The sequence below is a fragment of the Hypomesus transpacificus genome, chromosome 13 (assembly GCF_021917145.1).
Source record: "Hypomesus transpacificus isolate Combined female chromosome 13, fHypTra1, whole genome shotgun sequence".
NCBI classification, from domain to species: Eukaryota; Metazoa; Chordata; class Actinopteri; order Osmeriformes; family Osmeridae; genus Hypomesus; species Hypomesus transpacificus.
In genome coordinates this window covers 13,255,364-13,271,535 of record NC_061072.1, presented here as the reverse complement: position 1 = coordinate 13,271,535, position 16,172 = coordinate 13,255,364, and the positions used below count along the sequence as shown (strand labels likewise).

General features: G+C 44.3%; 4 protein-coding genes across 7 annotated transcripts; 2 read left to right on the top strand and 2 right to left on the bottom strand.

The window, feature by feature from the left end:
• Window positions 1–2,685: 2,685 nt before the first annotated feature.
• LOC124475951 (ras-related C3 botulinum toxin substrate 1-like) lies at window positions 2,686–7,394 on the top strand. Its single transcript, XM_047032857.1, has 6 exons — window positions 2,686–3,043; window positions 3,991–4,062; window positions 4,344–4,461; window positions 4,882–4,944; window positions 5,072–5,231; window positions 5,517–7,394. The coding sequence occupies exons 1-6, from the start codon at window positions 3,009–3,011 to the stop codon at window positions 5,645–5,647; spliced, it is 579 nt and encodes a 192-aa protein (XP_046888813.1). The 5' UTR covers window positions 2,686–3,008; the 3' UTR covers window positions 5,648–7,394.
• crym (crystallin, mu) lies at window positions 6,963–9,709 on the bottom strand. Of its 3 annotated transcripts, none has more exons than XM_047032850.1 (8): window positions 9,255–9,709; window positions 9,015–9,171; window positions 8,858–8,920; window positions 8,511–8,612; window positions 8,190–8,373; window positions 7,919–8,040; window positions 7,670–7,754; window positions 6,963–7,586 (listed from the first exon to the last, which is right to left on the bottom strand). In XM_047032850.1, the coding sequence occupies exons 1-8, from the start codon at window positions 9,425–9,427 to the stop codon at window positions 7,516–7,518; spliced, it is 957 nt and encodes a 318-aa protein (XP_046888806.1). In that variant the 5' UTR covers window positions 9,428–9,709; the 3' UTR covers window positions 6,963–7,515. The 3 variants fall into 3 exon arrangements, with proteins under 3 accessions (XP_046888806.1, XP_046888807.1, XP_046888808.1); XM_047032851.1 differs by having other exon boundaries at window positions 9,021–9,171; XM_047032852.1 differs by having other exon boundaries at window positions 9,021–9,096.
• Window positions 9,710–9,788: 79 nt separating this feature from the next.
• Window positions 9,789–11,089, bottom strand: LOC124475957 (NHP2-like protein 1). The gene is made up of 3 exons (XM_047032864.1): window positions 10,835–11,089; window positions 10,587–10,707; window positions 9,789–10,279 (listed from the first exon to the last, which is right to left on the bottom strand). Exons 1-3 carry the CDS (start codon window positions 10,835–10,837, stop codon window positions 10,017–10,019), a joined length of 387 nt encoding a protein of 128 aa, XP_046888820.1. The 5' UTR covers window positions 10,838–11,089; the 3' UTR covers window positions 9,789–10,016.
• A 260-nt stretch (window positions 11,090–11,349) lies between these two features.
• Window positions 11,350–16,132, top strand: LOC124475943 (cytochrome b-c1 complex subunit 2, mitochondrial). 2 transcript variants are annotated; one of them, XM_047032844.1, is made up of 14 exons: window positions 11,350–11,457; window positions 12,157–12,234; window positions 12,659–12,808; window positions 12,936–13,000; window positions 13,119–13,175; window positions 13,295–13,419; window positions 13,539–13,636; window positions 13,802–13,859; window positions 14,061–14,156; window positions 14,344–14,543; window positions 14,705–14,785; window positions 14,943–15,019; window positions 15,242–15,395; window positions 15,772–16,132. In XM_047032844.1, the coding sequence occupies exons 1-14, from the start codon at window positions 11,425–11,427 to the stop codon at window positions 15,853–15,855; spliced, it is 1,356 nt and encodes a 451-aa protein (XP_046888800.1). In that variant the 5' UTR covers window positions 11,350–11,424; the 3' UTR covers window positions 15,856–16,132. The 2 variants fall into 2 exon arrangements, with proteins under 2 accessions (XP_046888800.1, XP_046888799.1); XM_047032843.1 differs by lacking the exon at window positions 12,157–12,234 and adding an exon at window positions 12,269–12,370 and having other exon boundaries at window positions 11,351–11,457.
• Window positions 16,133–16,172: the final 40 nt, after the last annotated feature.

Below are 16,172 nucleotides of genomic sequence, written 5' to 3'. Positions count from 1 at the left end.
CATTCACTGACCCATGAGACTATAAGGAGGGTCATAATGCCAAGAGCCAACTGGCTGAGCTTCAGTCATCCATCTGAGAATTATTAAATAGAAGGATGCATACAACAAATGTTACACTTGATAATTTCTCTCTTTCTCTTTCTCCTACCTCCTCCCCACCCCCCACCCCTCACCCCCCGTCCTTCCAGGAACAGTTCCGGAATGTCCCCCTGCATGTTCCTCTCAGTGTTGCTGCTTGCCCACGGTAGCAGAAACATCAGGTTAGATTGCTGTATCAACATGAATCATTGACAGAGATCCAAACCCAGCAGTTTCCCGCAGTCAGCAGGCTTGTGGAGCGTTCTGACATATTACTGAAGAATGTTTCTTTCTGAGAATACAGTGAGTCAGTCAGAGACAGCACAGATGACAGCCTGTCTTGTTCCCCATCCCTGATCAGCCCCCCTGATTAAATCTGCACTGGAGTCTTCTCACTCAAATGTTTGTGTTTACGCACAACTAGAATGTTCCTGGATGTAGGACATGTGACAGCACACACACCCTTTCATTGACTATCCTGGAGCCCTGTATCAAACCATCACACATGATCATGCACAAACACTCACACAGCTTCCTTCCTCACAGAGGGTGGCAGAGGGTGAGGTACTCAGTACAGGGAAGAGAGGGAGGGAGGATGGGATCGATGGAAGGATGGATGGAGGAAGGGAGAGTGAGCAAAAGATGGGAGTAGTAGAAATAAAAGAGAAAGGAAATAGTTCCTCCTTGGAACTATTGATGAAAACAGACAACCCAATGTAGAGCCTCACTTACTTTACTGGTAATATTTAGTAATGATGACGGATTGCTGATAGTTTAAAACTTTCATGTGAATACATTTGTGTCATGTATTAGACCCATATACAAATTCCATGTATCCCAAGATTTCTACAAATGGATTTGACTTTAATCAGTAAGGGATTAAACTAACGGAATGTACACTGAAGTACACAAGTGACAATACACAACCGTCCATTGACTATCTTTGAGCTTCTTCACTCTGTGACAAAACCTACAGTACACACAAGTACAAACACACACACAAGACTTCCTTCCTTTCACAGAGAATGGGAGAGGGTGAGGTGGTCGGCCAAGGGGAGGGAAGGAGAGGTGGAGGGGAGGAAAAAAGAGGAGATGGGGGACATCCTTCCTACTCTGTTCCAGAAATTCTAGTTTAAAAGGGAAACCTTTGACCCAGTGTAAAGTCTGTTTGGACAACTCCCACCTCCTCTGTACTGTGATGTATCATGTTTGCTGGTAAAGACTGGGCAGATTGGTGTTTCTGTAACATAGACATAGAACCAAGTGTTTCTGTTTGTAGGTACTGGAGTAAAATTCTATACCATTAACACATCTTCCCACATTGGCCCATATTTAGCTTGTGTGCACCTGGGATACTGAACCTTGACACCAGTCCACATTCCAAAGTCAAAGTCAGAGGTACCAGGTCCATCTCATTGTAAACAATATAAGGGGATCCTGGAGGGGGTCCCTGATGGTAGAATTTCTAATGTGAACACAACATCTGTGAAGACAACACTGAGGATTCATTGTGCTACGGAGCTTCAAAGTGATGACACAGCTGCAACCATATAACGAACAGCTGGGATTTAGTCACCAAGGACTGACTAAAAACATTTTGAAAAAATGCAGTTCTTTATTAATAGGTCTCGACCTAACGGCTTGTTCACCAACTCTTGCATAGAATTTCACGGAAAATCCATTTGATGTCCCATATGAGCGGAGCTAAGTGAGCCCCATCATATCTAATGTATCATGTTTCTCGGTGGCTACATGGGTGTATAATTGATCTGGAGATCAGCAGAGGAACAGCATGACAGCTTTGTTGGAGGCTGCTGAACGGGTTAGTAATGCAAGTTTGTTTATAGTACTTACTGTTGGGACCTTACAACCTGCAATTATTGGATTATACAAATGATCACACATGTACACAGACAATCACACACATTGACAAATCAGATTTCACGCTAAAAAAGTAAAGGATTGCATATGCAGTATTTTCTCTGTACCAGGGATGCAGATCACAGTGCACCTCCTTTCCCATGTAGTTCATGTGTGTGTATGACTGCTGTCCTAATGACTCTGTGGCCAGCATGTTTATCTTGCAGTAATCTCTCTCCTATGCTTTTAGCCCCTGCTAAATGTGGTTGTTTATCCTGTTAATGTGTCTTTCCACTGAAAATCCCTCAATAAAAATAATCTTTCTTTAATGTAAAACATGAAATGTGTTTGTGTGTGTTTGTGTGTGTGTGTGTGTGTGTGTGTGTGTGTGTGTGTGGGGGGGGGGGGGGGCGGGGGGGGCAGCTGTCTTTGAGCAGTAGGGGGAATGGGGTCATGAAAAGTTGGCATGAAGAGGCTACTAATCAATCATAAACGTGTACATTTTATATTGTGATAGATGAAGAAAATTTAAAGGATTCCAAAATTACACATTTTCGACGATACTATATTATACGCATCTATTATAACTATTTTCCTACAGCAGTAAACAAATGAGGGAATACTGCGCCCTTGTGTTGATAAACTGAACTGTTGAGAATCCCAATTCCATCACGTTGTCACTAGGTGGCGTTGCCCAACATTCCTTAAATTATCCACGGAAATGACTTGCATGGACTTGGAACCTACAGCTTCCGTTGTCTAAGGGCGTTTTTTTTTCATCTTAGCACCATAATTTTTGGGGTGGTGGCTTCTTGTTTCACAAGTTTCAATTCCACCAAGGTAGAGTCCAGGAGAAAGACCCGACGGTTTATCCATTAAACATTATTTTAAAACTTTTGTTCCTTAGTAGAGACTTCAACACCGGCTTTCCCGGTGTTCCTATAATAAGTTCACGCAACAAAAGAGTGGTTTGCCAGTGGTGGTGTGCGCTAACAGTAATAAGCTAAACAGGCGAGAACGAGCTTACCCTACTTTAGCTAGCTAACTCGCTAGCTCCAGAGAGGTTTCCAATGCAGGCCATCAAGTGTGTGGTAGTAGGGGACGGGTAAGTTGAATTAATATTTTCTCAAGCATACCATTAATGACCTATGTGATTGTAAATTTGACACAAATAAGGTAGTTTATTGGTGGGATACATGACTTACACCCTGTCTCGGTAGCTAGCTTTGTTAGCATGGCTTGCCTGCTAATACTAACGCTAGCTCAACTATTAACAACTTCAACTTGAGTGTGAGCGAAATGCTGGCCTAATATCGAGCAAGTTCTGCATAGCTACATTTTTTTGTGATTTTGATGTGATTTAAAAAAACATTATTTATTACTCGTTTTATTTGTCAACTAATAATCACACCACATTGGTTGCTACTCCCACCTTAAACTGTCGGCGATTTCTTTCGTAATTTTAAACGACGGTGTCTCATAATCACGGTCTCTCCTTCCATCTTCCTCAAGTTATGCTATTGCACGCAGGATACTTTTCCTATGCTTTGTAATATTTGTTTGATTAATTAGGACACTACAACAGTGTGTACCAGGCTTTGCCATGACCAGCATTGCAGATCTGAGGCTGAATGTAAACAAACGGTGGTGAATGTTGTGTGCCATGGTCTGTTAATGGTACCACCATGGGCCTATTGAAGAGGGAACCCCCAGCATGGCTGACATGACAAAGCTCCCTTCAGTCAGTATCGAGAACAATGAGAAGACAGGCTAGGGGATTGTTTTTTAAGTTAACCATCCTCTCTGGATAATAGCGTCTGCTAAAAAAAAAGGACTAAATGTAATCCAGTGAATTCAAACTGTTCATAAACTGTGTATTGGTGAGACTTCTTACAAATCAGGACGTGTACATAGTATTTGTAACTGTGCGATGACTAACAGTTACACCCAGCTCTTGTTTTAGTTATGATTCTGATGAATTGAAAGTAAAAATATTTTTCCTCCCATCTCACCACTTCTCTTATACTCTTTGCCTCTCTTTCATCCTTCCAGGGCTGTGGGTAAAACATGCTTGCTCATCAGCTACACCACCAATGCATTCCCTGGGGAGTACATCCCCACAGTGTAAGTGTGCACTCAACATCCTAAAATTGACATGACGAGTCAGTCAGCAGATAGATGGACGCCAACTGTTAGCTGACTGTGCTGAATCCTTTCCGACATTAACGGAATGCAAACCGACTTCCTTAATGTCTTCTTGATTCTGCAAGGATCCATAAATCATTTCAATAGATCAATATCTTCTGTCTCATTCCTATTTATAGGTGGCCTTCATTTCCTGGTAATCCGTCGATCACGTCTCCTGATAAACCTGTTCTAACCAACCACTTATTTTCTCCTCCCAGCTTTGACAACTATTCTGCCAATGTGATGGTGGATGGTAAACCTGTGAACCTGGGTCTCTGGGATACAGCAGGACAAGAAGACTACGACAGGCTCAGACCACTGTCTTACCCACAGACGGTATCTACACACACACACACACTCGGCAGAACTAGGCACACACGCCCACACACAGACCATGAATCATGCATAGGCCAGGCTCTATAAGGGCTGGCAGTGTATGTGAGGGGGTTTATGACTGCCCTGTGTCTACACACATTCCCTCCACAATAGCTGGCGAAGGGCAGGGAGGAGGTGAAAGGCAGCTCTGTTTGAGTGGTCTTGGCAACCCTCAGCCTATGAGGAGAGAGGAACCGTTAGTCCAGCCAATATTGTTCGCTTGATCAGTAAATAAACTCTAGTGATATGTGGTGACTGCTGATTGTGGAGTGGGGAAAGGTATAGCATCTGTTATTTGGACCTGTTCAGAGCATTTCTGGTCATCATTGGTACGCCCCTCAGTTATACTAAGCTGATGAGCTGATGTTGTTCTCTCTCCAGGATGTCTTCCTGATCTGCTTTTCTCTCGTGAGCCCTGCCTCCTTTGAAAACGTCCGGGCTAAGGTGAGGCCATCGCCCCTGTTGTGGTTGGTTTCATGTCCCTTCTATGTGAAACAGTTGAGGTCTTGTGATTGCGTTGCCTCCTCTGTACTGACCGGACTTTCCTCCCGTCTGCCTGGCCTCTGTCCAGTGGTACCCTGAGGTGCGTCACCACTGCCCCAACACACCCATCATCCTGGTGGGCACCAAGCTGGACCTGAGGGATGACAAGGACACCATCGAGAAGCTGAAGGAGAAGAAGCTGTCCCCCATCACCTACCCCCAGGGCCTGGCCATGGCCAAAGAGATCGGTCAGTCTTGTCATCATACAGTCTGGTTTCTAGGGCAGGGCAACGTCATGGAAATGTCTTATGTGGTAGTCTATTGAAGTGCCTTAATTGGCCCTGTATGAATACAAATTGTTTTAGTCCAGAACCCTTGAACGCATCTGCTTCATGAATAAATGTAAAAGTGGCCTTTTTCCCTATGAACTGTAAACACGTTTATCGTTGTTAATAAGGAAAACCTAAGAAGGTAAACATGGTTAATTTGCAATTTCTTTCTATCTCTCTGACCCTCTCCTCTTCTGTTCTTAGGTTCTGTGAAGTACCTGGAGTGCTCAGCCTTGACCCAGCGTGGCCTTAAAACGGTCTTTGATGAGGCCATCAGGGCGGTGCTCTGCCCCCCGCCCGTCAAGAAGTCCAAAAGGAAGTGCAAGATCCTCTAATGAGCCTTGGTATGGGAAGTGGGAGGAATGCTGCTGCAGTCTGAGCTCACCTTTTGGAAAGGAAGAGGGTGGGGTGTTTCCTGTAGTCCCATGTCAAGTCCCCCTCCCCCCCCCCCCCCCCCCCTCCCCTCTAGGTTAGATCTGAGAGAGCTGGACACGGTTAACGTCATGGAGCAATCACTACAGTTCCCTTTAGTTGGCTGGATTGGTCATCCATCTTGGTGTCTATCCACTGTTGTCAGATCCAGGCTAGTGTTTAGGGGGCAAAGGGTCAGTTGGAGACAGGAAGAAGGAGGATTCTACAGAAGGATGTGTATTCCATGTTATATTTCTCTGTCGAATTGTAATAATTACTACTTAGATATGATTGATTTTTATCCTGCGATCATAGAACTAACTCGACTATCGACTCAAGGAGGAGCGGGAAACATCAGTTTCCCTACACTAAGAAATTCCTGCTGCCTTCTAGTTTTACTCCCCCAAATCTTTTTTTCCCTTTTTTTGAATTATTTTTCCAAGAAGATTTTTAATCAATTGCTCATCTGTTTCAGTCTCTTTCCACTCTTAATGAGCCCACATCGTTTGTTTACAGACTCTAGTTGAGGTGTTGCCAAATGGATAACTGTCATCTTTGTGTAGTTGCTCTATGTACATTAAATGTAATAATTATACTGTCTTTGTCCCTTTAGAGTTCTCTTCTGAATACCATATGACCATCTCAAAGTGACAGTTAAATGAATAACTTCTAAACTCTAAATGAAATAATGTCGCCAAGTTCTGTAATCATTCTCTCAAGTAAATTCTGATCAAAAATCCTTTCCTGGTACAATTGAAGTTAATCTATCACAGTAAACTATTTTAAAAACAAAACTGATTTTAAGTTGGTATATTTTGAGACAGTTTTAAAGGTTATCCACTAATAATCTACAGCAGGCTGCAACCCCTCTCGCTCCATTGAAAGTAGACAGCCAGTATTTCATGCACTAGCGCAGGTCTACAGAAGTGCTTCTTAAGGGTTTGAGTAGATTATATATCAGACCAAATAAATATAGATCTCTCTGGTTTTCATGTTTTGTGACGGTTCATGTACATACTGTACCATACTAATCCTACATAATGGAGTCATCAATCATGGATCATGTCTGTGGTGGCTAGTTTTTACAGCCCAAGGTACTTGCGTGGGGTACTCAGCGTTATATATCGTTATATAGCGTTCTCTACTCTCACATTCCTTTAACCAGCAGACCTGGCCGGGCACAGCAACTTGTAGTCTCTTCTGTTCCATTTCTAACTTCAGTTAAAATACATTCTGATGTTGGCTTCTTTTTCCTCTGAATAGTTAGGCGATGGGATTACAGTGTGACGCGAGTATCACAATGTTATGTCAATGTTGTCCTGTCTTGTCATCACTGATTAACTAGATCTAAGAACAATGTTTGGACTCTCAGAACCTGTATATGGCCACAATGTCTTGTTATACTGTAGCGTCTTAAGTGCTGTAGGAACCTTAATCATTAGATCGGTGACTTGCTACTGTACCGGTGATTATTCTTCCAAGCACACCAGCTGTCATGAAGTGTAATCAAAATGTGCAGGACTTTTAATTTTCACCCTTGAGAAACTGCAGCATTTAGCAATGTTGTAGAGGCATAAAGAAAACAACATTTTTCATTTTATTTCAATAGTATATTATAATCTGTTGTGTTATTTGTTTGTTTTTTTAAGCAAATAAATTCACAGAAATGCATTGGTGGTTTGTTTTCCCCACCCTACTTGAATATAAAATTACATTTATCACAGCACCGTGTTGTGGCCATTCCCATTTCAAATTCCGTATTGGGGCATCCACCTCTACCTGCCTGGCTATGCTACAGCTTCCTCTGCTGTTCCCATTGGTCAAACACAAGCTTGGCAGACACAGCATCCTGTACCCCCATCCCTAGGTGAGAGAAAGACTGCGTTAGTAGACCCTGGGAGGGACAGGATGAGAGTCACAGGGGATGGCAGGTTGATGACACCTACCTAGGGATTTAAACACGGTGGTCTTCTTTCTGTGGGCAGGTTTGTTTCCATTAAGAACTTCTCCCAGCTCTGCAAACACTTCAGCCTGGAGATATAAGACAGCACCTGTCAGGTTGTTGCTGTTCTTATCCCGAGTAACACCACTGCAGTTACTGTAGTAGCATTGTAACACATGGATAGGAAATAACACTCCCTCAGTATGACAGAAGTACTGGCAGACACACGCACGCTAAGAGAGGAGGGACTGACCCCTGACAGGATGACGTCCCCTGACTCTGCCATCGCTCCCTCTCTGCTGTCCACATAAACCACTGCTGCCCTCATCAAATCATCGTCCAGCTCTCGCCAGTCTGGTCTGCAGGCTCCCACCGCTGACACACACACACACACATCTCAAACAGCTGGCACAGAGCTAACACATTCATACCACAGAGTTCCTACTGGACTCCCAGTACACACTGATAAAATGCACATTGTTTACAGTAAGAAAGACCAAAACCCTACGACTGCCTTCCCTTACCTGCCACGTGTGCCCCTGGTTTGACCCACTTCCCGAGGAGGACCGGTTCAGTGGCACGGGTCACAGTGACTATGACGTCTGCCCCTGTCACAGCCTCCTCCACAGAGTCACACACTGAAACAGCACCATCCACGGAGCTGGCAAACTTTGCTGCCGTCTCTCTCCTCGGGCTCCACACACGCACCTGACACGGTCATGGTAAACACACCAAATTATAACAACTTCTATAGTGATACACTTACTGTATAGGACAGTAATTTACTTTTTATGTGCTTCTACCTTAATTTTTTCACTTTTTTAAAGTGTTTTCAACCTCATTACCTCCCTGAAGGAGAAGGTTTCAGTGAAGACCTGGTAGTGGCTGGCAGCCTGGTGACCTGCTCCCAGAATGGCCAGCACCTCAGACTGCCCTGGCATCAGCAGCTGGACAACAGAACACATTCCATGACATTAAAACCACGATTCCAAATACCAGTGAGTTCCAATATCTACACTAAGGTACAGTAGGCTATTTCATTGCTAAATGAATTAAATGAAAAAGTTGACTAGGCTACAACATTTACAATTTGAAATTATTTGAAAAAAGCCCCATGGCTAGAAAATAAAAGCATGTGTTTTTATACGTTATGGAAGTGATGATAAAATGAGTCAGGAGTGGGAAGGTGTACCTTGGCAGATATAGCAGATACTGCTGCTGTCCTTTTGGCAGTAATCACATCTCCATTTATAACCTAGACATGAAAACCACACTTTATTGATTCGTATTTCTGGTGCAATAATCACTTACGACATCTGATCTCTGAAATGAGGCATATTAGTACGTACACTCACAGCTTTCAAATTACCATACTCGGGATCAAACACCAGTACAGTTGCTTGGGTAGAGGGCAAAGTTGAACCGCTTTCTCTTTTGTAGAAACACACCATTTTAGTGCATAAGACGTCTTCATGTACCATGTATGCTGGCATTAGACCCAAGAATCTGTCAAAAATCATTCGTTACGGACCAGTTAAATTATGATTTAAATAAGGACGTTACCATTAGTGGAAACTGCTTTAGCCTACCCATTGTATTTATGTAGCGGGATCACGGTGCGTACGGGCTGAATTAACTCATCGCTGTTCCGTTTAGAGAACTTCCCCATCGCCACTTCCAGACGGGGAATAAGGTCTTTGTAAAGCAACAGGCTCTCCACCTCATCCTGCTTTATGACAGCTGGCGAGTCAGCCATGTCCATCACGTCCAGCCACCACAGAGGCGCGGTTGTTTGAAGCGAGGTCCAAAAGTTCTGAAACTCACGTGGTCTCCGTTACGCAATAGGCCATCACCAATGACCCACACGCTCAACAACTAGAAGGAGAATAAAAGGTACAGTACTTTCTCTTAATTGGAATTAAAGTTTTTACCAAAACGTAAAAACTGTTCAGCCGGAATTTCAAAATTTGCCAAAATCTCCGGGACTATGCTTAAATTACATGTGCATCTGATCTAATAGCCAACTTCGTTGTGTGTGGCCCACATTTGCATTGCTTTCGCCCTCTGGAACTTGTCATACTATTGCAATGTCACAGAAAACACCAGACATTCATAAAAAAAAATAACCATAACCATGTTTTATTATCACAAAACATGTTCATACGATTTAAGCCAAAAATCAGCTACTTTCTGCTTCCCTAAATAAAAAACAGATCAATGTACAGATCAATGCCTCTGTCAAAGACAATTTGACACCTTATCAAAAAAACAAGACCAGGACTAACTTAATTCCCTGATAAGTGTCCCTCTCAGAGACCATGAACACCAGAGAATTATTATGTATAATACAATTACACCAACAGTCTCTCTATTGCAGTCTGAATAGACTGAATCTGCGGCTTCAGTTGAGAGCCCTCCTTGATGGTGACCGAGGTGGCGATGACGGGTCGAGAGACGCCACAGGCGCGGCCCAGGGCCTGCTTGGAGCGCACAAACACATAGGGGACGTTTTTGTCCTCGCAGAGCAGTGGCAGGTGGAGGATGATCTCCAGAGGCTCAGCATCTGCAGCCATCACGATGAACTCACTGATCCCTCGGTTCAGGGTCTTGGTGGCTGAGGGTCAAGAGAGAGAAAGTATGAGTAAGGTGAAGCAGCCATTAACCGTTTAAGCCCAGGAGTTTTGGTCTTACAAATAGTCTCAATATGGTTGTCACTGCACTGTATTCGTTTTGAAGGTGCAGACTGGTTTCACATCTAGTGTAGTTGTATTAGGCTACAGTGACTGGCTGTAACAGAACTACCCATGAGGGGGGGTAATTTTAGGATATACGTGTCTTTACAAGTGGATGGATATTATATAGGCTTACCCCTATGCTAATATTGTAACTATGGTTCCTGGTTGCTAGTATAAAGCACTCACCTTCGTTGGCCCCTTTTCTTAGCTGTTTGTAGTTGGACGCTTGCTGCACGAGGTCCAAGATGGTCTTAGACAGCGTTGCATCGGCAAGGGGGTAGGCTTTAGGGTTCACTTCAGCGTCAGTCTGAGAAAACAAATTGCTACATGTTAACACAATTAACACCACCACCAAAACATAGTAACTAAAGTTGCTTCGCTAGGTAGTTAACTGTAAAAATATAGACATGGTTCCGTCAATGAACTCAACTCACCATGATGGCTTCCGTTGATGTTTTCAATGAGGTCTAAGCTCTCGATTTATTTTGCTGGTCCTCTCGGCGAATGCTTCACGGAGGATTGTTGACCTTCTTTTGATTATTAGTAAACCCGTATTAATTTGGAATTTACAGAACACAATTATCAGACCAATGCGATTCGGTGAAATTCCAATTTTGCGTTTTCTGTTCGGCTTCAACACGTGTTTGAGTGCGCAGCAACTCTACACATGCGCAAAAAGAACCCCTTTTACCGGGACAGGAAATGCCTGGAACGGAGATTCTCTCCATTGACGTAGCTTACCTTTAATTCGGTAATTTAGTTAAAGTACCCTACTTTATCGGCAATATAAAATATCCCGAAAATTAAGTGGGATATTTGCCCAATTTTATGATTGTGGATTTGGAAATCCACATTTCTTTCTACTACACTCCAGGACAGTAGGGGACGTGGTTTGGTTTGGTTAGACATTCAGAGAATGTTTAAAAATCCATCGAGGAAGTCTCTGACGCGCTTGGAACTCTGGGTAGGGCATTCACGAGTCAGCCATATTGTTTCATCGCCTTGGTAGAAGTGTAGAGGGGATATGAAGGGGATTCGGGGAATAAGTCAACTCTCGGTAAGAACTCACCCGACAACCTCGCTGGTCTGAATATATATGTGCCAATAAACGCTCTCGACATTTGTAATGTGATTTCTTGTGTTGGTGAATTCAAATCGAGAAGCTGTCTGAAGATGTTTGCCTCCTCCGATCAGTCAGTTCTGTCGGATGTCGGAAATACAGCAGTAGCTAGCAAGCCACCTACATCCTTATGGTTTTCCAGCACTGGCAGCACTTAATCTGTCAATCTATACGTTGTGCAACTCTACCTCGAAAGTTGTTTGTAGTTCAATGATCACGTGTGGTCAGACGCTCTTGTCATACCTTTCATCATGCTGTGTATGTGTTCCTGCGGGTGTATGCGACGGGCTCACAGCCAGTACGCCCCGGGTTAGTTTCAGGTCACTGTAAGAGTTGATCTTCAGTTCATTCAACAAGGTTAACAAAACCACTTACTTATCACAATACTATGTTATTTTATTCAATGTAGTAGCAATTCACTCTAAATAGGAATGTATTTATAGCTGAACACTGTTTGGTCATGTAAGGTCTCTAGGAAACCCAATAGTCTTTTATTGATAATTTGCTGATCAAGCAGACTCAGTTTCCTGATCAACGTTTTCCTCTTGCTCTGATTCTCTTATCTCATGGCCCTCAACCCATTTAGTCGAGTCCCACGTGCATGTGATGATATCGCCTGTGTTTTCTGATTTGCAGAGGCTTTACGCAGCCCAGGCTGCCCGTAAGGTGGATGTGGCGGCGGAGAGTGTTAAGTTTCATCCACAAGATGTGCAGGTCAGTGGGTGTTGACTTGTCTTTCTCTCCACAGAAACGCTGCTATGCGGCCTCAAGAACAGACCTGCCCTTGAGTGAGCCCCTGGCAGGCCTCAAGCTCTCCCCTGGGGTGGCCCACTCTTACCACGATGTCCATGTATGTGGAGGACGGTGGTGGGGAGCTGGCCTGTGCATGGTTGGATGGGGAGGTTAAGGGCTAGGTTGGGATGTAGTGGAGAAGGTTTGTCTAGGCCTGGGTGGGATTGGTAAGTCAGGGAAGGGAGGGTAAGTCTGAGGTGTTTGCGGAAGTGATGTTGTCCCCGAATTGGTTCAGGCCTCTGTCATAAAGCTTATGAATTTATAACCATGCACTGTTATGTGTGTACTGCTCTGTGTAATGAGTGTGTCAGCAGTTACAGGTCACTGATCTACCTGTCTACTCCAGGTGACCAAACTGCCCAGCGGACTGGTCATCGCCTCACTGGAGAACTACTCCCCGGCCTCCAAGATTGGAGTCTTCATCAAGGCTGGCTGTCGCTATGAGAGCCCCGGCAACCAGGGCGTCACCCACCTTCTGCGACTTGCCGCCAACCTGGTGGGTGACTGAGTGACATGAGTGAACTTCCTGAGGTCCTCCTAGGCTGAACATGCAAAGATCCCAAAGCAAGCAGGTGGCCTGACTTATCTGATCTAATGAATCCATCTCTGCTTGTGTTTTCCAGACCACCAAAGGAGCCTCTGCCTTCAAGATCTGTCAAGGTGTGGAGGCAGTGGGAGGCAGCTTGAGGTCAGTCAGCCAGCAACAAGACTCGTACAGACAACCACATGATATGCTCTTCTTTTAAATTCAAGAAATGTCATTTTAAATGCCGAGTCACCAATGTGTGGTGATTTCTTGTCTGCAGCGTGACTTCAAGCAGAGAGAACATGGTCTACTCCGTCGACTGCTTGAGAGACCACATGTGAGTCTTGGAAGGGGTTTTGGTTTCTTCATACATCTCTCGTCCTTCATGAGACTCGACATCATCCACATCATCTTCTCCTCTTTCTCTGTGGTTCCTTCTCTCTCTCCACCGGGTAGTGACACAGTGATGGAGTACCTGATCAACGTGACCACAGCGCCAGAGTTCCGGCCGTGGGAGGTGTCTGACCTGACCTCCAGGGTGAAGATGGACAAGGCCCTCGCGTCACAAAGCCCTCAGATAGGTTTGTTACGTCCCCCTTTCTCTCTCTCGCCTCAGTCCTGGTGGACGTATTCCGATGTGTTCGATTTGATCTGGACTGAAGAGGTGAGCTGGAACTAAATCCGTGTCTGGTCTCCCCAGGGTTGATCGAGGATCTACATGCAACAGCTTTCAAGAACGCTCTGTCCAACTCCCTCTACTGCCCAGACTACATGGTGGGAAACATCGACTCCGACCATGTAAGACCACGCCGATGATGTTTGACTGGACAGATGACGCTGCGAGTGATGTTACATCCAGATGATCATGTACTATGATGTACATACATGCTGCTTGACTAGCTTTGGGAGTGTGTGTATTGTTCAGCGTGTTTCTGTGTTGTAACCATATTTACCTCTCTTCAGCTGCACCACTATGTTGAAAACAACTTCACAAGTTCCAGAATGGCTCTGGTTGGACTAGGTAAGTCTGTACTACCCACCTAGACATAGTACCATGTTGAACAACAGAATAATGAGATATTGTGTGACCGTGACAATGGATCGAGAATAATCTATTCTCACCGTAGACTCACCAATAGATTCTCACCAATATACCGATAGTATATGACAGTGACTGCCGATGATGATGTACTGATCTTGTTTTCCTGTCTTGTGTACCCAGGTGTGGACCACACTGTGCTGACTCAGGTTGGGGAACAGTTTCTGAACATCCGGAGTGGTATGGGGACAGTTGGGACCAAGGTTCAGTACAGAGGAGGTGATTCAGCGCACACAAACACACACACACACACTCCAAGACACGAATTAGGAACAGAATTGACCAGTAGGAATTATCTGTTGGCCGTAAGGCAAAGAAAGAGCTACAATATATTGCTTTCTCCCTTCAACACCAAACACATACTTTCTCTCACTTGATCTTTTCCTCCATTCCTCCCTTGCTCCAGGCGAAACACGTAACCAGAATTCCAACAGTTTGGTCCACTCAGCTGTGGTGATTCAGGGGCCTCATCTTGGCTCAGAAGAGGCCTGGGCCTACAGTGTGCTGCAGCACGTTCTGGGGGCGGGGCCTTACATCAAGAGGGGCTCCAACACCACTAACAAACTCATCCAAGGCATCGCCAAGACAGTCAGCGATCCATTTGATGTGAGTGCCAGGCAGTTTACTGTCACAGGCATTTGGGACGATGTTCTGCTTGGTCTCTTGCTTAAATAAAAATAAAAATAAATAATATGAAATATAACTTCCAAATTTGATAAAAGGCTACTTTGGGATATAAGATACTAAATTGAACTGTTTCTATTTAGGCTTCTGCTTTCAATGTCAGCTACTCTGACTCTGGTCTGTTTGGAGTGTACACCATCTCCCAGACTGCCTCTGCCACTGACGTGAGTATCAACACCAGCCATCAGAGGGTCAAGTATACAATGGCTGAAACGATCAATGGAAAAAACATAAATACCAAGGTTGTTGTAGTTGTGTGTGTTTCACTGGCGGTCTGTATGATTCACAAGTGGATTTACTTTTCCCTGTTCCCTTCCCCAGGTGATCCAGGCTGCCGTTGCCCAGGTAAAGGCTGTTGCTGATGGTGGTCTTGACGCCGCTGACCTGAGCAGAGCCAAGTAAGCTAGTCGACTGACTACACACGTGTCAGCACCAAGCACCCCTTTTCAATATACCCTGCAATTGGATTTAGTGGCACTGGTATCATGTGGCTTTATGATAAAGGTTTCTATTTGATGATCTGTGAATGTTATGGATCAAGTGAATCCTGTCCATCTAAAGCTGTAATGATACATCCTTGATTATGGACTGTCCCTCCCACCTGTAACCCTAATTGAAAGGACTCAGCTGAAGGCTCAGTACCTGATGTCCCTGGAAAGCTCTGACTCTGTGCTGGAGGCCATGGGTAACCAGGCCCTGATTGCGGGGTCCTACCTCTCACCTGAAGCCGTCGTCCAGAAGATCGACACGGTTGCCACTGCTGACGTTGTCAACGTAAGTGACGAGGGAGAGAACGTTGCCACATAAGTGTGCTGGTGAGAGGCACAGGAAGAATGCAGGATAGTAATCATCACTGTGCCGTGATTCTTAACCCACAAATACCACTGGGTTCTAACACTGAAGGTAGCGGTAACACATACACATGAACTTTTTGGTCAGCTATATCACCTAAAAGCAGCTCTAGATGGGTGGAATATTTGTACTGGAGAGTGAGTTTAACCTCTGCAACTATGTGACTCTTCTGTTTGGGATGGTCTTAAGTATTGTTGGTTAGTGTGGCCAAAAAGTTTGGAATGAGTTTAACCAGCTTGATTTGTCATGTATTACTGTTTAGCTTTCATACTAAACTGAAGACAATTGTGTTTTCCAGGCTGCACAGAATTTTGTTTCCGGCAAGAAATCCATGGCTTCCACTGGTAACCTTGTAAAAACACCCTTCATAGATGAGATCTAACCTTTCTGTCACCCTGTATCACCCTGTGATTTGAAATGGTAAAGCTATGACCATCTGTCCATCTGTCCACCCAAAAAGAAATATGGTCATTGGTACTACCATAATTACGATGTTCTAGAAAATAATGCTTTCATCCCACCAGTTGATATTTATACTTGTTCTCACTCTTAAGTGAATCATTCATCCTGGTGCATCAAAGGAAAATAAAGGAACATGACCATGTGTCCTCTTGAACTGTATAGCTGATGTAAATTAATGAATAAACTGTCTACCATAATATTTGTGGTTTTCTTTGTGTTACTGTGTGTGTTTATGGA

What these genes read in the sequence shown, in the direction of transcription:
- LOC124475951 (XM_047032857.1), top strand. Translation starts at nt 3,009, where the DNA reads ATGCAGGCCATCAAGTGTGTGGTAGTAGGGGACGG. An exon ending in TGTGTGGTAGTAGGGGACGG is followed by an intron (nt 3,044 to 3,990) that starts GTAAGTTGAATT and finishes TCATCCTTCCAG; the next exon opens with GGCTGTGGGTAAAACATGCT. An exon ending in TTGAAAACGTCCGGGCTAAG is followed by an intron (nt 4,945 to 5,071) that starts GTGAGGCCATCG and finishes GCCTCTGTCCAG; the next exon opens with TGGTACCCTGAGGTGCGTCA.
- crym (XM_047032850.1), bottom strand. Translation starts at nt 9,427, where the DNA reads ATGGACATGGCTGACTCGCCAGCTGTCATAAAGCAGGATGAGGTGGAG. An exon ending in GTAATTTGAAAGCTGTGAGT is followed by an intron (nt 8,921 to 9,014) that starts GTACGTACTAAT and finishes TTTCATGTCTAG; the next exon opens with GTTATAAATGGAGATGTGAT. An exon ending in CACCGTGTTTAAATCCCTAG is followed by an intron (nt 7,587 to 7,669) that starts GTAGGTGTCATC and finishes TCTCTCACCTAG; the next exon opens with GGATGGGGGTACAGGATGCT.
- LOC124475957 (XM_047032864.1), bottom strand. An exon ending in AAGAAAAGGGGCCAACGAAG is followed by an intron (nt 10,280 to 10,586) that starts GTGAGTGCTTTA and finishes CTTGACCCTCAG; the next exon opens with CCACCAAGACCCTGAACCGA.
- LOC124475943 (XM_047032843.1), top strand. Translation starts at nt 11,425, where the DNA reads ATGAAGGGGATTCGGGGAATAAGTCAACTCTCG. An exon ending in TGCGACTTGCCGCCAACCTG is followed by an intron (nt 12,809 to 12,935) that starts GTGGGTGACTGA and finishes TGTGTTTTCCAG; the next exon opens with ACCACCAAAGGAGCCTCTGC. An exon ending in CAAGGTTCAGTACAGAGGAG is followed by an intron (nt 14,157 to 14,343) that starts GTGATTCAGCGC and finishes CCCTTGCTCCAG; the next exon opens with GCGAAACACGTAACCAGAAT.